Below are 23,971 nucleotides of genomic sequence, written 5' to 3'. Positions count from 1 at the left end.
GATCGCCAGCTATAGAAACAGGAAGAGAGTCATGTCATTCACCAAGATAGGGAACCTGAGAGGAGGAGGAGAAAGTTTTCTGGAGAGGAAAGTTACTGAGTTTTTAAAACCCCATAGTAGTGAGGCCTTACCTGCCAGAGGTTTAGAATCCTAGCTTCAGAATTCCCGTTGGCTCAGTGGTAATGAACCCGACTAGTACCCATGAAGATGCAGGTTCAATCCCTGGCCTCGTTCAGTGGGTTAAGGATCCAGTGTTGCTGCAAGTTAATGGTGTAGGTCGAAGACGCATCTTAGATCTGAGTTGTTGTGGCTGTGGTGTAGGCCTCAGCTGCACCTCTGATTCACCCCCTAGCCCTGGAACTTCTATATGCTGCACATGCAGCCCTAAAAAGCCAAAAAAAAAAAAAAAAAAAAAAAAAGAGAGAGAGAGAGAGAGAATCCTGGATCCCTGGGTCTTCTATAGACCCACAGGGCAGGAGAACAGTTTTATCAACTAGCAGGTTATGCTGTTCTGAGTATTTATGTAAAAATGATTCGACCCTGGAATTCCTGTCATGGCTCAGCAGAAAGGAATCTGTCTAGTATCCATGAGGATTCAGGTTCGATCCTTGGCTTCACTCTTTAGGTTGGGGAATCTGGCATTGCCATGACCTATGGTATAGATTGCAGACCTGGCTTGGATCTCCAGTTGCTGTGGCTGTGGTGTAAGCCAGCAGCTGCACCTCTGATTCGACCCCTCGCCTGGGAACTTCCTTTCTTAGTAAGGTTTACAAGGCCTTTCAGGGTCAAGCATCCTCCTCTCCACCCCCAACCCCTCTTTTGATATCAAAATGAGAGAATGACCCACAGTAGCCACTATCATATTTAATGCTGCTAGCATGGTTCAGAGGTCCAGTTTGAGTTTTCAGCAACTCAAGGTTATGGGTGTGTATTTTTCAGTACCACTGATGTCATTGAAATGTTTTCTGCTCTAGTTACATCTCATGTGTCTATTGCTTTTAATTTATAATTTATGTGCCATATTAAGCAAGCCACGGATTTCTACTTAAGTCTTTTTTGTTGTTGTTTTTAGGGCCACACCCAAGATATATGGAGGTTCCCAGGCTAGGCATCAAATGCGAGCTACAGCTGCCAGCCCACCCCATAGCAACAGAGGATCCGAGCCATGTCTGCAGCCTATACCACAGCTCACAGCAACGCTGGATCCTTAACCCACTGAGTGAAGCCAGGGATCAAACCTGTATCCTTACGGATCCCAGTCAAATTTGTTTCTGCTGTGCCACAACAGGAACTCTCTCTCTTTCTCTTTTTTTTTTTTTTTTTTTTTATTTTCCCACCGTACAGCAAGGGGATCAAGTTATCCTTACATGTGTACATTACATTTTTCCCCCCACCCTTTGTTCCACAACAGGAACTCTCGATCTCATTTTTAATATATTGCCTTAAATAAAATATACCATCAAAATCAATTTTTACTTTTTTAATGTGGCTACTAGAAAAGTTAAATTATGTACCTATGTGGTACATGTTATATGTGTATTGGACAGAGTTGGTCTAGACCACTGTTTTGAGAAATTGGGCAGTGAAGGAAAGAAAAGTAAAATGATATCTTGAAAGAAATGAGAGGTCAAATGAAAATATATTTGTTTTGTACTGTGAAGAACTGGTTTTTTAAGAGCTGGAGGAATGATGCTATGGCCAGAAAAAGGTAAAAGGCATGTGGAGGGCACAGAAGAAATTCCCCAGCCATCATTCTGGGGATTGGAGGGAATGGGCCAGGGAGAGCAGGACTGTGACAGGGGCTGGAGCCTGGAGGGACTAGGGTGACGGGACCTGGCGAGGAGAACTTTAGTGCAGCTGCTCTACAGATGACTTCAGGCTCTTCGTGCCTGTGAGCCCTCCAAGCCTTTCTGCACCTCCCAAGTGCAGTATGGGGTCCTTGTAGCTATAATTAGCTCCTGGGAGAAGAGAGGAGGGAGCCACGTGAGTAGAGTGACAGCTCTCAAGGGAGTTCTGGGAATGTAGTTGCTGAAATTGTCAAAAGAATAATGAGTCAAGGAATAAAGAGCCTTAAAGAGTCTGCCTTGAGGGAGTTCCACTGGGGCTCAGTGGTAACAAACCCGACTAGTATCCATGAGGATGCAGGTTCAATCCCTGGCCGCACTCAACGGGTTAAGGATATGGTGTTGCCACGAGCTGTGGTGTAGGTTGCAGACACAGCTTGAATCCCACACTGCTGTGGCTGTGGTACAGGCCATCAGCTGCAGCTCCAATTTGACCACTAGCCTGGGAAACTTGCATATGCTACAGCCCTAAAAAAATAAAATAAAATGAAAAGAGTCTGCCTCCAGAGAGAGAGAAATGTAGGTGCTGCCTATCCAACAGCTCTATCACTTCTACCTAAAGCACAAATGGTGTCTGTGACACCTCCATTCTCCTTCAGGGACACATGGTCTATCCTTGCAGAGTAGGAGTCCCAGGGGACACGATGAGACAGACTTGCCATTGTCACTGGGGGCTTGAGGGGCAGGAGCTTATCACAGAAGCCAAAGGCTCTCTAGCAAGAGTTTTTCTGAACAGCTGTCATGGAAACCCTTTTAAGTAATTACATCAATCACTGATTCCAAATGGGAGCTTCTCAGTGAGTGGGTGTGTTTAGGGGAGATGATGTGATTGGAAGGGAGGGTGGAGGTGAAACTAAGAAATCAATCTTAAAACCTTATTTGCCAACAGGCATGCTGCTATTGCTTGGCCAGATTGTTCATCTGGGCAGCTGTTACAGCAGCAGAGAATGCCCAACCCACTAGCATCTCCTCTGCCTAGAAACATGAAAAGTCAAGTGTTAGGTTTCTAGGGCAGGCAGGGCTGTAGAGTACCAATGGTTTCCAGAATGATTGCCCTCCAGGCTGGAAGAAAAAGGGGGGCAGAGTATCATAGGAAGTATCACTAAGAAGACAAGCAGTAAGGAGCCTGGGGCTCCAGGTTGGGCTCTGCATGCATCCATCTTCTGTGGATGGAGCCTCTTCTCTCAGCCCTGCTGCACCACCTGCCGATAGAGATGGCTTTGTATCCCTCAAAAGAATCACGCTAGGTTTCAGCTTGCTATCCTTGCTACTATTTCCTTACTATTGTAAGGCGCCTTTTAATATAAACCCACTTTCTCCATGTAGCCCAGGAGGCTGCTGCTTTGAGCCAAAATGCTATGGGACAAATACGACTGAGCAGTGAGACCCTGGGCAAGTTAACTTCAGAATCCACTCTGGTAACTCCCGAAATTAAAGCTGCCAAGACTGTGCGTGGGAGCATGCTGGTCAACAAAGGCAAGTCAGAGAGCCACGGCTCTGGGTCTCAGAAGCAGCATCACCAGCACTCATCTGAAACACCTCAGGTACAAACCAGGGCTCCCTGGAAGGAAGGTTGGGATCCTTCCTCCTCTTCCTCCCTCTCCTTGGCATCCTGCAGCCTGGTCAGCACAACTTCATTCCTGCAGGTGCCCTTGCCAGGCAAACCTGAGTGCTGTCCCTGGACCACTCCTGAAAGGGGTGTTCATCCAGCAGGTGTGAGGCAAATGCCTTCAGTCTTATAGGCATTGGGTTGGGTACTGGCAAACTGAAGATAGATAAAGTGAAATCTCTGCACTCAAGCTGCACTAAGAGTCTGATAAACATGGTAACCACACATTCAAATATTTGCAACAAAATGAGAATTGATGACAAAAAAGAATTAGGTGGAACAATATGAAATTGCTAAGATTCAACTAGTTGGGAACTTTATTATAGCAATTTCACATGGTTCAACTTACTCCCAAAGAAATATTAAGGGTGGAACCACGAATATACATTATGAGAGGCTACAGGGGAGTCTTGGCAAGTCCATAGAGAAGCCAGAGAGTTTGAATCACATGCCAAGAGACTTCAAGAACAATCCTGGCAGAATAGCAGGGACTGAAGCTAGAGACAGTGGTGGCACCGTGAGAGACAGGTGAGTGATGTGTTGTTGAGAAGGCAGAGTAAATGTGTGTATGCTTCTAAGATATTTGAAAGAAACGGAAAAAAGATCGAGTAGTCATTAGAGGAATAAACCTAGGGTCAGGTTCTTTCTTGGAGTTCCCACTATGGTTTAATGGATTGGCAGAATCTCTGCAGCACTGGGATACAGGTTTAGTTCCAGGCCTGGCACAGTGGATCAAGGATCCCGATCCCATGTTGCCACAGCTGTGGCATAAGTTGTAACTGAGGCTCAGATCTGATCCCTGGTCTGGGAACTCCATATGCTGCAGGGAAACCAAAACAGTCCAAAAAACAAAAACAAAAACAAAAACCAAAAAAAGGAGAGAGAGAGTACTTTCTTTGAAAAGAGGCAAAAGTGCAAGCAGGTCTATAAAGATAGGAGCTCCTGGAGAAGTATAAGGCCAAGTATGATCTACCCAAGAAGGAATGAGATTCCAAGAGGAAACAGAGAAGGCAGGATTAAGTACAGTTGAAGGATAAGGGAGCCATCTTCCTCTAGAGTCAGTAAAGGTGAAAATAGATACAGCTATTTTGTGGGGGAAGCACAGTGGAGGACAGAGATTGCAGATCTTGCTGAATGGCTCTAAGGTGTATGCAGGATGCATGGTCTTGTGGGCAGTGTTGAGGAAGTTGGGCTGCACAGCATACTTGAGAAGAGTGGCATAAACTCTGAGATCTCTATATCACACATCCTACTTTCTTTTTTTCTGTTAATATTTTTTCTAATCAATAATTATTTTTTTTAATCACATCTGTAGTTGAATAATGATCATCACAATCCAATTTCACAGGATTTCCATCCCACAACCCAAGCACGTCCCCCCACCCCCCAAACTGTCTGCTCTGGAAACCAAAAGTTTTTCAAAGTCTGTGAGTCAGCATCTGTTCTGCAAAGTTCAGTCTGTCCTTTTTTCAGATTCCACATGCCAGTGAAAGCATTTGATGTTGGGGTCTCATTGTCTGACTGACTTCACTTAGCATGATAATTTCTGGGTCCATCCATGTTGCTAAAAATGCCGGTATTTCATTCATTTTAATGGCTGAGTAATATTCCATCATGAATATGTACCACATCTTCTGGATCCATTCCTCTGTCAATGGACATTTAGGTTGTTTCCATGTCTTGGATATTAAAAATAGTGCTGCAATGAACATCGGAGCACATGTGTCTTTGTGAGTCATGGTTTTCTCTGGATAGATGCCCAGGAGTGGGATTGCTGGATCAAATGGTAGTTCTATTTTTAGTTTTCTGAGGAATCTCCATACTGTCTTCCAGAGTGGTTGCACCAATTTACAATCCCACCAACAGTGTACTAGGGTTCCTTTTTCTCCACACCCTCTCCAGCACTTATTGTTTGTAGACTTTTGGATGATGGCCATTCTGGCTGGTGTAAGGTGCTACCTCATAGTGGTTTTGATTTGCATTTTTCTAATGATGAGTGATGTTGAACATCTTTTCATGTGTTTTTTGGCCATCTGTATGTCTTCTTTGGAGAACTGTCTGTTTAGATCTTCTGCCCATTTTTTGATGGGGTTTTTTTTTTGGTATTGAGCTACAGAAGGTATTTATAAATTTTGGAGATTAATCCCTTGTCAGTCGATTCATTTGCAAAGATTTTCTCCCATTCTGTGGGTTGTCTTTTCGTTTACACATCCTACTTTCTGACAACCATCTTCTAACTTTCCAGATGACTTATTCTGGTAAGTAATTGGTCCCACTGAAACCTCCCATCCATATCTTCACTGCCTACCAACTTCTTCATTTCCTTTCTTACTCAGTTTGGATTCCAAGGTTCGTTACTATCAGTATTCTCTTGTCCCTTCCCCTTTATCATACTCTCCAAGCAAAACTTTAACCCAATTCTCCACCTCTTCCATGTAGGGCAGCTGAACATAGATGGAGAAAATCCTTATCTCTCCTGAATGGGCTTAATTTAAATTTAAGACCACAAATCTCAAGTGGACCCTTTGATCTGCTCTAGTACATTTGCCCTCCATTTCTTCAAGATATTTCTTATTGTCATCACTCTCCATATTTTTAAGACGTTTTCTTCTTCCTCATCCTCAGCTAAAGATCTCTTCTCTGACTTCACGAGAAGCTCAGCAACCATCAGAACACAACCACCTTACTGCCCCCAAATCTGCTAGCCATTCTTCATTCTAACCCTGTGCTAAGCCTTCTCTGAACCTGAGTAACTGCCCCTGCTCTCATCCAAAGCTGAACTCTGCACATGTGCATTGGACCCACCCCTTCCCTCTTACTCAAGGCTAAATTCCTGCAGTTGTCCCCTCTCATTTGCTTCTTCCCCTAGCTGTTAAATCCTTCATGTCATCATCAGCGCATGCTGTATTACTGCCGATGGCCCCAGATCCCACTACAGGTACTACCTCATCTTTCAGCTCCTCTCCACAGCCTTTCCTCTAAAGAATTGCTGGATGACTGCCTCCTCATCCATACCACCATTCTCTTATTCACCTATTCCAATGAGGCTTTGTGCTCACCACTCCACTTGCTACTCTTCTCAAGGTCATTGGTGTTCATCTTGCCCAATCGAAAGCCAGTTTTCTGTCCTCATTTCATGTGACTTCTTTAGCAGCTGATAATCCCTTCTTCCTGGAAGCAGTTGCTTCACTTGGCTTGATTTCTTTCTTCTTCCTTCATCCCTCCCTCCCTTCTTTCTTTCTTTCTTTCCTTCCTTCCTTCCCTCCTTCTCATGGCATGCAGAAGTTCCTGGGCCAGAGTTCAAACCCAAGCCACAGCAGTGACAATGCCAGGTCCTTAGCCCACTGAACCACTAGGGAACTCCTTGCTTGGTTTTCAGAACACCATACTCTTCTACTCTCCCATCTACCTCATTAATGACTCCCTCAACTCCTCCAGTTTTTTCACCTCATCCAGATTCCTAGTTTTTCAGAAAAGTCTGAAAATATAAGTTATTTACCTTTTCTTCATAGAAAATCTTACCCACTTCATTACCTAAGTATTTTCAATATCTTTCTGACTCTTAAATTTCTATTTCCAGCCCTAATTTCTCCCCAAGATGAGGTTCACAATACAATCCCCATTTTACAGGTAAGGAAATGAGACCCAGAGAGATTCAGTGATTTTCCCAAGGTCACAGGCTTTGGAGGTGTGGAAGTTGTTGGAACACCAAGCTGCATTCTAACTCCTGACTCTTCTTTGTCTGAACAGATTTCCTCCAGCCCTCTCCACTCAGGCCCCACACAGCGCCGACTCAGCGTCAGCGCCAGTATTGGAGGTGATACCGGGCTTGTGAGCTGTGTGCTCCCTGAGGAGCTGTTCACTCAGATCCTGATCGATCGTATACAGGTGTGTCCACACCCACCTGCACAGAGATGCAGCGCCTATACACCGTCCCCATGCTGTGAGCTGAGATTCTGAGCTATCACCCAGTCACAGTAGCTCAGGACCCAGGGGCTTGGAAAGGAAATATGTCCTTTTGACAGCCCTTGTCAGTCTCTGAACTTGGTTTAGTCTGTGGCCACTCACCCTAAAGAATCAGTGAGCAGACGGTAGCACAGGGAAGTACACGTGTGGGGAGCCTGTTGTGGCACAGTGGAAACGAATCCAACTAGTACCCATGAGGATGTGGGTTTGATCCCTGGCTTCACTCAGTGGGTCAGGGATCTGGCGCTGCTGTGAGCTGTGGTGTATGTCACAGATGCAGCTCAGATCCCGTGTTGCTGTGGCTGTGGTATAGGCCAAGAGCTGTAGCTCCATTTGGACCCCTAGCCTGGGAACTTCCATTTGCCATGGGTGCAACCCTAAAAACACAAAAAAATAAAATAAAGTGCACATGGGCATGCACGCATGTGCACACACAAGAAAACACACAGTCATAGCACAGGCCTACAACAGTGTATTAAAAACTATAAAATGGAACCATGCAAAGTTGTTATTAACTGAGAAAAACAGGCTAGGAAATAGTATGTAAAACACAATTATATTTTTCTAAAAATATTGAGAATTGCATATCATACACATAGTAAAACTACTTAAAGTGCATGTTAACTGTAGCTATCTTTGGGTTTTTTGTGGGGTTTTTTATTATTTATTTTTTATATTACTCGATGAATTTATTACATTTATAGTTGTACAATGATCATTACAGCCCAATTTTATATCAGTGTTTTGTGTTCTAATCAAAGTACTGTTGAAAGTGTTTGCCAATTTCTGCTGTACAGCTGAATGAGCCCGTCATACCTATACGTACGTTCTTTTTCTCACATCATCCCCCATCATGTTCTATCCCAAGAGATTGGACACACTTCACCGTGCTGTACAGCACGACCTCATTGCCCACCCATTCTAAATGTAATAATTTGCATCTCCTAACCCCAGACTCCCAGTCCCTTCCACTCCCGCCCCACTTCCCCTTGACAACTGTGGTTGTCTTTGGAAAGGAGAATTAGAGCTTTTTAATCATCGTCCTGCATTTCTAAAATACTTTGCAGTGACATCTTGTTTTTAAAATCAGAGACACAGTAACTGCTTCTGTTGTTTTAATTTTTCATAAGTGTTACACAGTTAAAGAAAAGAGAATACAAGTCCAGCAGGATTGGGGCAGGTAAACTGCTTACAGTTTACGGAAAGCTAAACTGCTCACCATGTTCTAGGTCCTGTGTTTGCTTTGGTTTTCCAGACTGGGCTGTAGTATTCATTGCAGTATTTAGTTGTTATATAAAATTAGACTCCCAGGAAGAGGAGAAATGTCATCACTGGAAATGATTCACGTTAAGGTTTGCTACTGCATTAAAGGTACCATCACTCTCCACTGATTTGAGCAAGGAGGTCTAGTAAGTGTACAGGCATTTCATGCACCCAGAACAAAGGCTGAGGATCATTGGTAAAGCCCCAGGTAAACCAGGAGAGCTGTGCGACTTAAAGTATGGGTCTCTCATGAGATATGGAGTTTGCACTGCTTCTTTCATTGACAAAGTCTCCCTAGAAGGATACAAAATGGCAGCTAAACTACATAGTATATTCAGTGATTGTAGTAGCTGAGCTTCAGACACAAGAGATGCTCATCTCATCAGAAGCTGGCAGGGATCAGTTCCCAGCCAGTGGGGGCCAGTGTGTGCACTACACTTTAAGTAGCCCTGCAGCACAGCCAAGGCTATTCTACAGTAGTTACTGTTGTCAAAATCATGACACTCCAAGACAAGGATGCCACTAAGAAAGATACAAATGGCCCACCTGCTGTTGCTGCCCTCGCTGCATGGAGACACTTTTCCTTTGCTTCTTTCTTCCCTGTACTTCATGGATCTTCCCAGACCCCTTGCAACATTTAGTTTGTTTTCTTTATTTCTGTAGAGACAGAATTACTCCTTTAAACTCTACAAATATATATAGTAAAGATATTTCACAATTGCTAGAATATTTTTTATTTTTCTCTCTCATTTAATTACAGCACCTTGAATCTAGCAGGTGGAAAGGCAGTTGAATATTTTCATACGAACCCAGTAGGTGTGTCAAGCAAATTGCAGCACCAGTAAAAGCACCAGCAAGCAACTTTCTCTGCAGAGAACACATGATCTTGTGGCCATAGTAACTGTCTTTGCTCTCCTGGTTTCAGCTGAGCGACTGCTACCGAGGAGTGGTGTTTGACAGCCTGGAGACGCTGTTTGCCCGGAACACAGCTACCGCTCTCCTCTGCCTGCTGAAGGCCATCGGCAACCGGGAGCACATCTATGTCATCAACATGGCCCAGGATTACACGGCCATGAAGGCCCAGGAGAAAGCCAAAAAGGATCGAGAAGGCAAGGCCATACCCTCCTGGGCTGTCCTTCCCAAACCCTAAAGGTCTTTCCTTTAAGCAGAGCGCTAGGCTTTTTGCAGCGCTTCCCGCCATGATCCTCTGTTGGGCTTAAATGAAACTGGGACCTCTGCCATCTCCTTGGCGTCCCACTTCTGCCCATGAAGGCCCAGGAGAAAGCCAAAAAGGATCGAGAAAGCAAGGCCATACCCTCCTGGGCTGTCCTTCCCAAACCCTAAAGGTCTTTCCTTTAAGCAGAGCGCTAGGCTTTTTGCGGCGCTTCCCGCCATGATCCTCTGTTGGGCTTAAATGAAACTGGGACCTCTGCCATCTCCTTGGCATCCCACTTCTGCCCTGAAGGGTGACTGAGAGTTCTTATTCCTACCTGGCATGTGAGGATGTGAGACACAGGGACCTGTCAAGACATGGTGAAAGGAAGGAGGACCACAGGCACCTTCCTCTTTTCCCCAGGATCACCCTGCATCCCCTCATCGTCGCTACAATCACAGTCTGCCTGAGGGGACAGCATCATAGGTCCCATCCCGACTCAGGTGGCCACTTGGTTTACTGATTTTTGGGGGGCCAGCTGTGACTTTCCTCTAAGACTCGGGGTACGGAGATATTTCCAAAACAATGTCTATCGTTTAGCCTACTGTGTACCAGATGCCGCAGCACGCATTTTGTACACTGTTAATGTCTTTAAATCCACTTTGGGTCATTTCATCTTCACCATAACCCTGTGAAGAGTATTGCCCTCATTTTACAGAGGAGGAAAATGAGGCTCAGAGCCGTCAAAATTCTTGTCGATCACAAAGTGAATTAGTAAGGTCTGTGTAACGCTGAACCCTTTGCTTTTTCTGTCGTTACACCAGTGGCCTGGAACATTTTTTCACTGATTGAAAAAATACACACACACATACAAAGTAATGTGAGCTTAAGTGGCCAAGTCAGTCAGAAGCAGACCTAGCAAACCTTGGACCCCAAGGGAGGCGGTGACACTGTCCCTGGGAGGCAGAGTCCTGCTCTGACCTCAGCTCTGGCCACATCACTGCCCTTCCTCACTCAGCCTTACCTCTCTCTTCTAGAACAATCTACACCAGTCATAACGTTCTTCCATTTTAAGGAAATATTTACAAACACTGAGCTCTCTTAGTCCCAAACAGAACTCAAAGACTACACTCCCTTATATTTTTGTCCAGAGACAAATAAGAAGAATGGCCAGGCATTGCCCAGCAATGTTACAACCTTCAGATTCCTAGTTTTTCAGAAAGCTCATTTCCCTGTCACAATCACCTTGAAAGAAAATCTCTCTTTTCATTTTCTCAATTATCTGTAGATTGAAGTTTTTCAGAGTTGCAATATAGGTCACTTTTCCCTGCCTCATTTGCATTTGAAAAAGTCCTGAGGCACCACACAGTAGCAATATTATTATATTAAAATCTCATTTGTTGGACCTTTATGAATGTGCCAGACAGTGGCCCAGGTGCCTTTCCCGAGGGCTTCTTTGATCCTCACACCAGCCCTGTGAAGGAGGAGTTATTGTGATCTGTTAGGATTCCTTGGTAAGTGTCAGAGAAAGAACTTAAGACTCAGATCTCGGAGCCCAAAGTTCAAACCTACAAGACTATCAGCTGAGAACATGGTCCCAGGGAAGTGTGAAGAAGCCAAGTGCCGTTGTGCTGAGTGTGAACCACACCTCAGGGCCTGGAATCTGTAGGGTGTGGAAGCTGGTTCCCCGTATGCACTTTGGTGGCACATGTTAATCATGGGTAATGGAGTTCTCGTTGTGGCTCAGCGAAAACGAACCCGACTGGTATTCATGAGGACATGAGTTCAATCCCTGGCCATGCTCAGTGGGTTAAGGATCCAGCATTGCCACAAGCTGTGGTGTAGGCCGCAGATACAGCTCGGATCCCACGTTGCTGTGGCTGTGGTGTGGGCTGGCAGCTGTAGCTCCGATTCAGCACCTAGCCTAGGAACTGCTAAATGCCACAGGTGCAGCCCTAAAAAAGAAAAAAAAAAAATCATGGATAAAGTCACTGGCTGGTGTATTACTTTCCTGTTGCTCCTGCCATGAGTTACTCACACTTGGCGGCTTAGCAGATGTGTTATCCTGCAGTGGCGGAGGTCGGAGGTGCTAAACGTGAGGAGTCAGCACAAGGAAGAGCACAATCCTCTGCCCCTTCCTACTTTCCTTGGCGCGTGGCCCCTGCCTGGCAGACCTCTGACCTCAGCGTCATTGTTTGACCCTCAGCCCCGCCTCCCTCCTTTGGAGCTCTCTGATCATACTTGTCCCGTTCAGATAATCCGGCAGAATCTCCCCAACTCAGGGTCCTTAATTTAATCACACCTGCAAAGTGCTTTCTACCATGTAAGGTTCTGGGCATTAGACGTGGATACTGGGGGAACCAGCCTACCTGCCTCTGTGGGAACTGTGCGAATGCAGGAAACCCGCCTGCCTTTGAGGATGAGGCGTGTCAGCTGTGGCACCATCCACCTCTCACTGTCACAGAGCCTCCACAGCCCGTTCAGGCTGAGAGCTAAGCCACCGGGGGACCCTAGGGCCCAAGCCAGTGAGTGAGTTGTCTCACCTTCCTGTTCATTCCGCCCACAGAGCACAAACGCAGAGAAGCGCTTCAGAGAGAGAAGGACCGTCTCCAAAATATGGACGAGGAAGAATACGATGCTTTGACGGAGGAGGAGAAAATCACGTTCAATCGAGAGGTTCAGCAGGCCCTCCGGGAGAGGAAGAGGAGGTCAGAGTCAGGGACTGGCCAGAGCGGAGACACTTCCCCCAAGAGCAACTCCCATTAGGCCCAAGACATCCCAGAGACCAGGTCACCTTCTGAGGAGGGGAGGGGACAGCCCTGGCCATGGGAGACCCCAGAGGCTAGTTTGCACACACACACACACACACACCTGGCACTTCCAGGGTGCTGCTTGCTGCAGCCTTTCTGGGTCTCCATTCTCCTTCCTCCTTTTGGGGGGACATCTGGGACTCAGGAAAAGGTTATGTAATGTAATGGCGGAGGGGTGCTTCTGGCCCCTGTGCTGTCCCAGGGCTCCTGCTGGCTCCCCATGACACCTGTGGCTCTTCCACCTCTGTGCTCAGGTGTCCACAGCTGGTGACCCAGGGGCTACTCTCTTGACATAGGCCCAGTGGTTGTTCTCCAAAACTCAGTCATTTCTCCCCCTTCCCTGGCCACCAGCGTGGCTTTTGGTGGTGCTGCCCAGCCCCTGAGGTCTGACAGCCTCTCCCAGTTGATCCTCAGCCTGGGCAGTTCACCAGAGACCATGGGCAGGCTCCCCAGCTACCTTCTGTGCCCACGTGGGAATGACTGGGCCACTCTCTCAGGCTGTCTCAGATACAGGTGGGCAGCAGGACACATGTCCTTTCCGCCCTCAGATCTTCAAACATGCCAAGGGAGGCAGGGAGCCTACTGCCTACCCTACCCTAGGATTCCGAGCCTTGAAGGGGGCAGAGCCAAGATACTTGCCTACAATTTAATCCCCTCCTCTCCTTTCCTTCCACCTCCAGACTCCTCCCACTGACCCCTAAAGAGCTTTTCTGTCCTCTGCAGTACGCAGTGTACCCCCGTCTCTTCTCCTGCATGGTCCACCGTAAACATGCCCAGTTCTCCGAGCTATGAGAATCTCAGCTTTCGGATTCCAGGAAGAATTGATCTTTCTCATCCAGGTCATTACTTTCAGACACTCATCTCACAGTGGACTTAGAAAATGCAAATCTAATCCTCAAAGCTCACAATGACTTGTTTGTGTAACACACACACACACACACACACACACACACACACGTACGCACACCCCCAAAGTAATGATGAGTCGGCTTCAGTGGGCAGAGAGCCACAGCAACCAGGAACAACTAGGGATTCATGGAGATGAAAATAGATGGGTTTTGTACCTTCAGAAATGATGCCCCTGCAGTTCCCATTGTAGCTCAGTGGGTTAAGAACCCAAGTAGTATCCCTGAGGATGCAGGTTTGATCCCTGGCCTTGCTCAGTGGGTTAAGGATCTGGCATTGCCACAAGCTGCGTGTAGGCAGCAGACATGGCTCAGATCCCATGTGGCTGTGGCTGTGGCATAGGCCGGCAGCTGTAGCTCTGATTCGACCCCTAGCCTGGGAACCTCCATATGCCATGAGTACAACGCAGAAAAATATATACATATATTTCTTCTCATCTGAACCTAAGATATGACAGTGTAGAAAGCCAGGCCTCATCTGTACCAGTATCAGAACAATCTTTGGAAGTTGCTTTTAAAAGGTGCTAACATCAAGCTTATTTCCAGCCCTTGCCTCACCTCCTATGACAGGAAATTGGAACCGAAATATAGACTAGCTGAGAATTCCTCTTTGTTGAGCTTCCATTAGTCAGTTTTGCCGAATGACCATTCAAAGATGGATGTGAGCCGTGCTTTCCTCCTTTCTTCCCTTCTTTCCTTCTCTTCTCACCTTTCCTTCTTCCCTCCTTCCTGTTTACCTGGCTTCCTTTTGTTCTGTCCTTTTTTTTATACCCAAGAAAGCTCTCCCCCAAATCCCCCTACCCAGCCATCTCAGGCAGAGGGCATGGGCTCGGGCAGAAGGGCTCCTGAATGTTTTCTCTGCCTGGTTTGATGCAGGGAGCTGGAGAGACTGGCAAGGGAGATGCACGAAAAGAAGCTACAGCAGGAGCTCGAGCGGCAGAAGGAAGAAGATGAGCTTAAACGGAGGGTCAAAAAGCCAAAGCAGGGACCAGTGAAGGAGGAGCCGCCCTTGAAGAAATCTCACATACCAACCCGGCAGGTAGCAACCCTCGCCCGCTCCTTAGCAGAGGCAGAGGCCGTGGCTATAACCCGCCAGTCAGCCCAGCACATCTCCCCTCCAGAACACCGGCCTGAGAATGTTTCGATTTCCTGGTGGAGCAGAAGGTGGGAGAGACTGCAGTTTGCTGAGCGCTGATGGCATGTCGCGTGCTGTGCTGTCCCTCGCCTAGTCCTGTCCTTTTGGTGTCCTGCCCTCCCATGGGGCTTTAGAGACATGAACCCATCTGAGGCTGAATGAAACGAAGCCAGATGGGTTGTGTCGGACCATAAACCTGGTTCTTTCTCCTGTCCCCTGCATGGTGACACCCCTTGGGTGCTGCTAGATAGGCTAGTAGTAAAGATTTGCCTCCAGTGAGCCCCAGTCAGCATGTGCCACCAACAGCTGATCCTCGACAGCGGTCAATGGAGACACTCCATCATGAGCTGAGCCTTCTGAGCTCAGCTGTCATGTCCCTACCCACCGGGCAGGGCAGAATGGCCAGAGCAATGCCCAGGGTGGCGCCCGTGGCCAAGGGGTGGGGCTAACTGATGCGCACAGCAGCTGTTGCAGCACTGTGAGTTCTGAGTGTGAAACTAAAGCCAGACTCCGAGACAAGGGCAGAGGAATCGGTGTCCACAGGTCCCCATCAGGTAGAGCTCAGGAGGGAGCAGGGTCCGTGCACATAGAAATTGGGCCCCAAAACAAGCATGATAAACAAGCAGGCCTGGAGTCCAGGATCCTGTAACCTTCCAAGTGTAAGCCCTCCCCTCAGCAGGCCCCTTCTTCCATGAAAAATCCATGTCTGCTGAATAGGATGTCTACACAGAACTCCCGGCACCTGAGCAGTGACCTACATGGTACTGTGGGTACTAGGCCCTTCCCCCCGACACACAAATAAGGTGAGACCTGCCCCTCGAAGGGGACAGCTTTGCCCACACTGTCACATCAGCTCTCTGCAGGCTGTAGAGACGGACAAGTGGAGGAGGAGCTGTTCAGTTTGGGGAGGAGACGAGCCAACTGGGTCACTCGTGCCTCCCAGCCTGAGCTTAGGCGGGAGGAGAGCTGCCACTGGGAGAGAGGCCACTGAGCTGTACTGCACACAGTGATCATTAGACTGAACCGGACCTGATGTCATCAAAGAATGCCCCCAAAACCCGTGAAGCCTCCCAGAGAATTTCATCCAGGAGGGGAGAAAATTGAGTCCATAAAGCACATTTAAAAGGGAGTAAGAAAAATCAGGTTGGTTTTTCTATGCCAGGTTCATTACACACATAACAGATTTGTTTAAAAGGCTGGAGTGCAGCCAGATTCCAAACCCCTGTCTGTTCCCAACAATGCTGATTCTACACAAAACCCGGGTGTAATTTTAATAACTTGGCACTAGGAGATCCTTTATTCTGTGGCAGATGCTATGATAAGCTTTTTACAGGTATTCACACACTTCATCCTCAGTAGTGCTCTGGGGTAGTTCTTAACGTCACGACCAGCATCACGCAGATTGCACAGAGATGTGGATTGCTCGCCCAGGGTCACACAGCTAGCAAGTGCCACAGCTGGGATTGGACCACTACTCGCTGTGGCCCCTCCCGGTGGAAGGATCCCTTGGGAATCTTTTCCTGTTGATCTTTCAGAACAGCAGCTCAAAGTCGCTCTGCACCTTTTACCAAATGGGTCATGCAAGGCCCCAGCCAGCTCCCTGAAGGGGAAGGAACACAGCAAATATTTTGAAAAAGGCCCCCACCTGATTCTAGGCACAGCCTTTGTGTGTAGAGGAGGCCTGGAATCCTATGAAGCCTTCTTACAAACAAAACAAAACCAAACCAAAAAAACGCCCTCTTGCTCTTCCTTGTGAGGTTTGCTTTCCCTTAAAGAACTCTTTTAAGGATATTTTATGTGTTTTGCCTTCTAGATTCTTACTTTTTCCAAACTAGAGGTCAAGATGGACGCAACAGAAAGAAAAGTATCTGTTAGGGAGCAGGTGGCAGCCGAGAAGGAAGAACCAAACAAGAAGAAGAAGAACCAGCTGGCAGATGGCAACACACTCGGGCTTCCCCTCGACAAGGAACAAGAGGACAGCGAAGGGGACCTCCTGAAGGACACTGACAAGAACATGGCCCAGAAGTTCAAGACCTATGAGTTGACTCTGAAAGATATCCAGAGCATCCTCGCGTCCTGGGACCGGAAGCAAGGCGTTCTGCTGCACCACGCCGGGGCGGAGGACGCCAGCCACGAGGACACCCCCGACCAGCGCCAAGTTCAGTCGGGTGGGCGCCGAGGCCGCAAGGACCGGGAGCGGGAGCGCGCGGAGAAGGAGCGCGCGGAACGGGAGCGCCTGGAGCGGGAGCGGGCGGAGCGGGAGCGGCTGGAGAAGCTCCGCGCGCTGGAGGAGCGCAGCGACGCGGGCGATGGCGAGGACGAGGACCACGAAGGGAAGAAGGATCTGGGCGTGCCCTTCGTAAACATCCAGACGCCCGACCTGGACCTCGAAGGCTTGAACTGGAAGCAGGCCCTGGAGAATGACAGGCTTCCCCGAGCAGATCAGGTACGGGCTCTGCTCCAGGATGGAGAGGTGACAAGTCAGGCAGCCTCGCAGTGCTAATCGTCGGAGAAGTGTTTCTTTCAACACAAAATCCATATCCGCTTAAAGCCATGAATCTCTGATGCCCCCTTGGATATAAGACAATAATGGCTAAAAGGGCCTTTTCCTGCCTTGTGAAAATCCATAAAAACGTTCCACAGCCCTAAATTCTTTCATCTAACCTTGTAAAAAGCCAGCTGTGAAGTCGATTTTTAATACTGAAAACCCTGTACTGGGGTTGGCAAGGCAGGTATATTTTGGGGTGAAGCAAGAGGCTCAACTACTCTAAAATTTCTTTTCTGCAAGCTTGCCACAGGGGCCGAAATTATACTATCAGACAGCTTGTTGTTCCAAACAAAAGCATTGCATGACCACAAGCCCCTTTGGCAGTGGTTTGGAGGAAGTGGTTGTTATAGCCTTTGGTCCAGGGACGGACTTTTTCTCAAAAACGCCAGAAAGCAAATATTTCAGGCTGCAGGTCAGACACTATCTCAACCCCTAACAAAATGTAAATTGGTGGGTGGGACTCTGTGCTAAGACGACTTGATTTACAAAAGCAGGTAGGCCAGGCGTGACCTGGGGGCCTCAATTTGCCCAGCTCTGGTATAGTTTTTAACAGAACCTGGATGCAACCTGAAACAGTGGAGAACAGAGCCTGAGAAGGCTGAAAAGCAGGTAAGGATTGAGGGGGGAAGAAAGGTGACCCCACAAGAAGGCAGATTTTGATGTGACATAGCCCCACCATGAGGCTCTTGCCAGAATGGTCCAGGGTGGGCCAAAGGGGCCGAGGATAGCCGAGGACCCAAAGCACCAACCCCTCTGGTTTCACACTTCTGCCTCAGGTCAGCCTCGGGGAAGGAATTATTTTCATTTTCTTTTTAAGAAGTGAGTTCGTTGAGAGAAAACATTTCATATTGTTTTACTAGTACAAGAGCCAGGATGGTCTTGCCTTGTGTTATACGTGCCACGTTCTGAGTTCTGGTGAGACTGTGGCCCAAAGAGCTCCTTGCCTCTAATAATTCAGTGAATGGTACAAATTATTCATCTCTTTCCTCACAGACATTCCAAACCCTGGGAGTTAACTCTAGCTACAGCTTCGGAAATGTCTTCAGCTGCCTGACCCACAGGAATCATAGGATCCCATAGTTACTCGCTAGGCCCGATAGCCCATGGCCCATAGAAGATGCACTCAGATTGTTGTGATAACAACACTTAGGCAAGGGGTAGCATCCTTATTCTGAGGGTTTTACCTGCTGAGAAGGATGTTACTGCTATATTTTCAAGCCCTGCGCTCTGGAGAAGGCTCATTCTCTAAGCATCAGAGCAGAATGGGGAGATGCAACAGGGATAAACTGTCTCTCTTGAGTTGCTGGTTTTTTTTTTTTTCATTTCTCACTTCATTCCCATTTTTTACACTAGTCTCAGAACCTTTGCTTTTCTTTGCTGTATTTGACCTGCTCCAACCCTTTCTTTCACCTTTGGAAAGAAAGAACACTTAAAGATAAAAGAAAAATTAATAGGGGATCTGAAAAGATGAAACAACTCTATACTAAGACATCAGAACCTCAAGAGCTGGGCTCTTGGTTTTATTTCCGGTTTTTTGTTTGTTTGTTTTGTTTTGCTTTGTGTGGCCACACCCATGGCATATAGACGTTCCCAGGCCAGGAGTTCCCGTCGTGGCTCAGTGGTTAACGAATCCGACTAAGAACCATGAGGTTGCAGGTTTGATCCCTGGCCTTGCTCAGTGGATTAAGGATCCGGCATTGCCGTGAACTGTGGTATAGGTCACAGACGCGTCTTGGATCCCGAGTTGCTGTGGCTGTGATGGGGGCTGGCAGCTAGAGCTCCGATTCAACCCCTAGCCTGGGAACCTCCATATACCAAGGGAGCGGCCCAAGAAATGGAAAAAGACAAAAAAAAAAAAAAAATTCCCAGGCCAGGCATCAAATCTGCATCACGGCAGTGATCTAAGCCACAGCAGTGACAATGACAGATCCTTAACCCTCTGGGCCACTAGGGAACTCCAAGAGTGGGTCTCTTTAAACAGAGGTTTTTTGTTTTGTTTCGTTTTGTTTTTGAGTGCCTACTCTGTGCTAGACCATGTGTTATATCACCCTGGTTCCCGTCCGAATGGACTTTACAGTCCAGTTGCAGAGACAGACGAGTGGACAGTCACAGTAAAGTGACAAGTGTTAGGAGAAGAGAGGGAGCACGGAGGCCCCAGCGAGAGCCCCAGCCGGTGCTCTTGGAAAGACCCGCAGAGCTGTGTCAGAGGCCTGACACTTGTCTACTCAGGGCTTCTCCCAAGAAAGTTATGAGAAAGGCGGCTGGGGTCTGACTGTCCTGTGCTCACTCAGAGGGGCACTTAGGGGTAACCTGCCCTCCGCACATGAAATTAATCCCAGGCTTTTCCTTTAGATCCTAGACATCCTGGGTCTGGGTTCCTCTGGACCCCCCGTCCCGCCACCCGCCTTATTCTCCATCATCTCGTATCCTGTGAAGCGGCAGCCTTTGGCCACAACTGAAATCCTGAAGCATTTCGTGTTTGTAACTCCACCGTCTGAAGAGCTCTCTCTGGTGGAGGAGAAAAGAGAAGTGGAAGCAGAAGCAGAATCTTCAGCCACCATAGGCTCCTTGAAGGTAAAGGGAGCCGTTGTCCTCTGGACCTTGGCAGGACCTCAGAAAGGCCCAGCACGGGGCCAAAAGGCGCATGTGGTGTTGGGTGTCATGCTCACTGTGGTGTTTCTCTCTGACTGTCAAGGGTCCCTCCTGAGCCTCCCCAGGCCCCACCTTCCCTGAGTGTGGCCCTTCCTCTTCCCCTGAGAGGAGACAGAACACGACCGGTTCCTGCCTTCCAACTCGTGAGATGTTTTAGGGAACTTGTCCGATTACTCTGAAGCTCATCTCCTAGAAAAAATATGCAAAACTAGATCTTTTAAAAAGATACCAGAATGTATTGTGAAGCTAAGGTGATTCACACAGTGCCTGAGAATACAAGAGTCAGAAGAATCAACAGACCTAAGTAAACAGAACACACACCACTAGAGAAAGGACAGATTATCAAAGAAATTATGAGGGGAAGATCGGCTCTTTAGGATAAAGTTGCAAAAGCAAAAGTTACCTTCTTGCCTGGCACAATACGGTAACATTAATAACACCTGGGTTAAAAACAGAAATGATCCAAATGAAATCGTGTAAAAGTAGAAAATATATATTATGGATACAACAAATAGAAGAAATCACAGAGGGAAAATAGACTTGGCCAAGAATATGCAGAAGGTATAGGTATTCAAAATTATGGAGAGGCCTTCTGTTCCCAGAGGTGTATAGTGGCCCCAAATTTGAATCTCTCCACACAGCCTCCTTCCTATGAAGCATGCGTATCAGCAAAGAGCAAATAAAGCCACCTGTAGGCCCTGCCTATAGCTCAATTAGGTAATAGAGAGCACCAAACTTCAGTTTAAGTAAGTCAGAAATCAGTATCTGAGGTCATAGCATCAGCGGGCAGGCCTTCCCTGAGTGGAATCCAAATAAGAAGGACAATGAGAATACTGCCAGCGGTAACTCTTACACCAACCTCTTTTCTGAAAATTGAGCATTAACAGGAAAAAGTTTAGCATTCTTTAACTTAGAGTTTTAGGAGGAACTAGTTCACCTCCAACTGAGGAAGGAAAGCTCCTCTTTCTAGAATCATGGCAGCTAAAATTGGAGAAAGAACAGTAGAATTAGAAACGCACTATCCTGGTAGCCCCCGTGACATAAGTGACTAAGGAGCATCTGTGGGTGGAGACCCACAGTACCGGTGGGTTGGGAGCAAGACACACGAGCCGAGCCAGAGCATCATCCCGCAGGCGGCTGGCCGGCTCCCGAGGGGAAAGTTCACTTTGCCACGGCCAGACCTGGTGTGCCCCAGCACGGTGCTCACGCACACGTTGCATCTGTGAATGTGGGTCAGCCTGGCCTTGTTTGTCTCCTGTTGTGATGGAGTATGAGGTACACACCACCCTGCCCGAATCTGATCAAGATTTTAAACTTCATTTTCAGTTCTCAGGGAAATAAAGGAATAAGGTAAATGACACTCTGAGACTCGTCCAAAAACTGCAGACTGTGGAATGTTCTGTAAAAGCACAGATCTGGTCTCTGCACAAAGTCAGCATGAAAGGGAGGGAGGGGTCTAGATTAAAAGATGATAGAGAGGCACAATCACAACATGCAATATAGGAACCCACTCCCTGCCCGCTTCGAGCTCTGGCTGGAGGGTTGGTCGCCTTCTCGGGGAGCGGGGTACCCAGGAAAGAACTCCAGTTCCCTCCACTCCACCTCTTCTCTTCTTGCCGGGTGTAGTAGGCAGGGCCCTGCTGCTCCAGGCAACTGCTGGCACCCGGAACCTGCAGTGCGGCCACCCCCGACTGCAGGTGTCTCATGGGCATCTCTGAATGTTTAAGACTGTGTGCTCATTTTTAATCAAGGCCCAAGAGGAGCAGACCACCTCCACAAAGGGGAGCAAACAGAAAATGAAAGAAAAAACGGATCAAGTCCGTGAGACTCAAAAGGAGAAACGTCGCATGGCCTTCAACAAGAAGGGCCTTACTGGGGAACTTCTGGAACCATTACTCCCCTGTCGGACGTGGAGCAGAACAACTTCTCTGGGCAGCATTCCCAGGAGAAATTCACCAGGTGGGCCTCAGAGCAACCCAGGGAGAGGAAGGCCGAAGCCTCCACGTGGAGGGTGTGGCTGCCACAGCACCAGATGGGAACAGGGCTGTCCCGGCTGTGGGACCCTGTGGCCCACCATGCATAACCCCAGCAGGACAGGTCTCCTCCCAGGCACCAATCCTGTCTTCTCTTGGCCCAAAAGGAAGTGTTCTTGCTTCAATAGCCTGTGTGGTCATTGGCAGGCTGAATCATTTCCGGTGGATCGTGCCAGCCAACGGCGAGGTGACCTTGCGTGTGCATTTCTCCTCCAATGATCTCGGGATCTTTGACCAGACGTTTAACTTTGAGGTCCTTGGAACTCGTCGCCAGTACCAGCTTTATTGCCGAGGTGTCTGCACTTACCCATACATTTGCCAAGACCCCAAGTAAGTGTGTTTTATCTTAAAAGAGAAGGTCGACAGGTGCATTTTAGTTCCCCCGTGGTACGCTGAACAAGATGCCTCTTGATACAAATGTGAAACTGGAACAGCATCTCAGGCCCTCTTGTCCTGGGCTCCAAAGTCTTGGACCCTGACTAAGCCACAGGGATGACACGGTACCATGAGACAGATGAAGAGGATGCTCTTAGGTGTGAAGGGGGGGTGTCTTTCTCTGGCTAGTTTGCTTATTTCACTATTAAGCGAATGTAAACAGATTTTATATTTACTGTAGGACTTATTATCCTATAGTACCCACATATGTGTGAATCTCCACAGGCAGGAGCTTCTTTTCTGATCCACGGAACACGGAGCCCCTCATGCACCACATAAAGGCACCTGGCTAAGCAAGCTAGTGAGGCCTTTTAGAGTTTTTCCGCCAAGAGGAATTTTTTTTGCACTTCTGCCCAAGGAGCCACATTGGTTAATATCCACCGTAGGGTTTCTCTGGAATTTTCTAGCTCAGCGCACTAGAACAGAAATCCAGCTCACCCCCATCATCAACCCATGTTATGATGAAAGACACCCCTGGGAATCTTTTTTCTTAAGTTCAAACTGGACTCTCTTCACTCAGGGTAGGGGAGGGGTGCAAGAATAAAGACTCAGGAAATGTCCTCACATTCAGAGTCATCTGTGTCCAGACCGCCTGGGCCGTCTGCTGAACAGGGAGGCTTGGGTTCATGGGAACAGCAAGTGGAGGCGTTCAGACGGCTGTCCCCTCTCCTCCCTCCTCTGTGTGCAGAGTGGTGTTCCCTCAGCGGAAGAGGAACATGAAGGTAAATGAGGTCATCTTTAAGAAGTATGTCATGAGCATGGAGAAATTTTACTTCGGACCACTGCTTTGTGGAAAATCCAGAGATAAGTAAGTGCTCCATTATTTCAAAACACATGTCAGGGGAGTGCCTGTCATGGCACAGCGGAAACGAACCCGACTAGAATCCCTGAGGATGCGGGTTCGATCCCTGGCCTCTCTCAGGGGGTTAAGGATCCGGCATCGCCATGAGCTGTGGTCTAGGTCACAGACAGGGCTCGGATCTGGCGTGGCTATGACTGTGGCATAGGCCAGCAGCTACAGCTCTGATTAGACCCCTAGCCTGGGAACTTCCATATGCTGTGGCTATGGCCCTAAAAAGGAAAAAAGAAAAAAGCAGACTTCAGACCTTTGGGTTGGATGCATGAGTAGTACAAGCAGAGTTCCTGTGTAGATGTAACTTTTACTAACATTGCCTCACTTATCCCTGAAACATAAATCAGGAGAACGAGGTTCTTGTGCCCCAAGTTTCTGCTAAGCACTCAGATGAATGAGGGTTCCATTTTCCTAGTTGGGGAAACCCAGAAGAAGACCAGGAAGGGGTAGGATCAAGAGTTCACTTTTGGGGAGTTCCCGTCATGGCTCAGTGGTTAACGAATCCGACTAGGAACCATGATGCTGCAGGTTTGATCCCTGGCCTTGATCAGTGGGTTAAGGATCCGGCGTTGCCGTGAACTGTGGTGGAGGTTGCAGACACAGCTTGGATCCCGAGTTGCTGTGGCTCTGACGTAGGCCAGCAGCTACAGCTCTGATTCAACCCCTAGCCTGGGAACCTCCATATGCCGCGGGAGCAGACCAAGAAATGGCAAAAAGACAAAAAAAAAAAAAAAAAGAGTTCACTTTTGGGAGTTCCCATTGTGG

General features: G+C 47.8%; 1 protein-coding gene across 1 annotated transcript in view; it reads left to right on the top strand.

Moving 5' to 3' along the window:
• The window catches only part of HYDIN (HYDIN, axonemal central pair apparatus protein), a 412,515-nt gene that overhangs the window by 317,433 nt on the left and 71,111 nt on the right, over positions 1-23,971 (top strand). Inside the window, 11 exon segments of the mRNA XM_021093814.1 lie at positions 3,171-3,388; positions 7,204-7,341; positions 9,608-9,791; positions 12,402-12,543; positions 14,427-14,589; positions 16,499-17,131; positions 19,586-19,807; positions 21,637-21,763; positions 21,766-21,844; positions 22,066-22,248; positions 23,042-23,161. Coding sequence (XP_020949473.1) covers positions 3,171-3,388; positions 7,204-7,341; positions 9,608-9,791; positions 12,402-12,543; positions 14,427-14,589; positions 16,499-17,131; positions 19,586-19,807; positions 21,637-21,763; positions 21,766-21,844; positions 22,066-22,248; positions 23,042-23,161 — 2,209 coding nt within the window.

This window comes from Sus scrofa, chromosome 6, assembly GCF_000003025.6.
Source record: "Sus scrofa isolate TJ Tabasco breed Duroc chromosome 6, Sscrofa11.1, whole genome shotgun sequence".
Classification (NCBI taxonomy): domain Eukaryota; kingdom Metazoa; phylum Chordata; class Mammalia; order Artiodactyla; family Suidae; genus Sus; species Sus scrofa.
The sequence above is the reverse complement of the archived record's forward strand: the minus strand, read 5'-3'. Positions and strand labels throughout refer to the sequence as shown.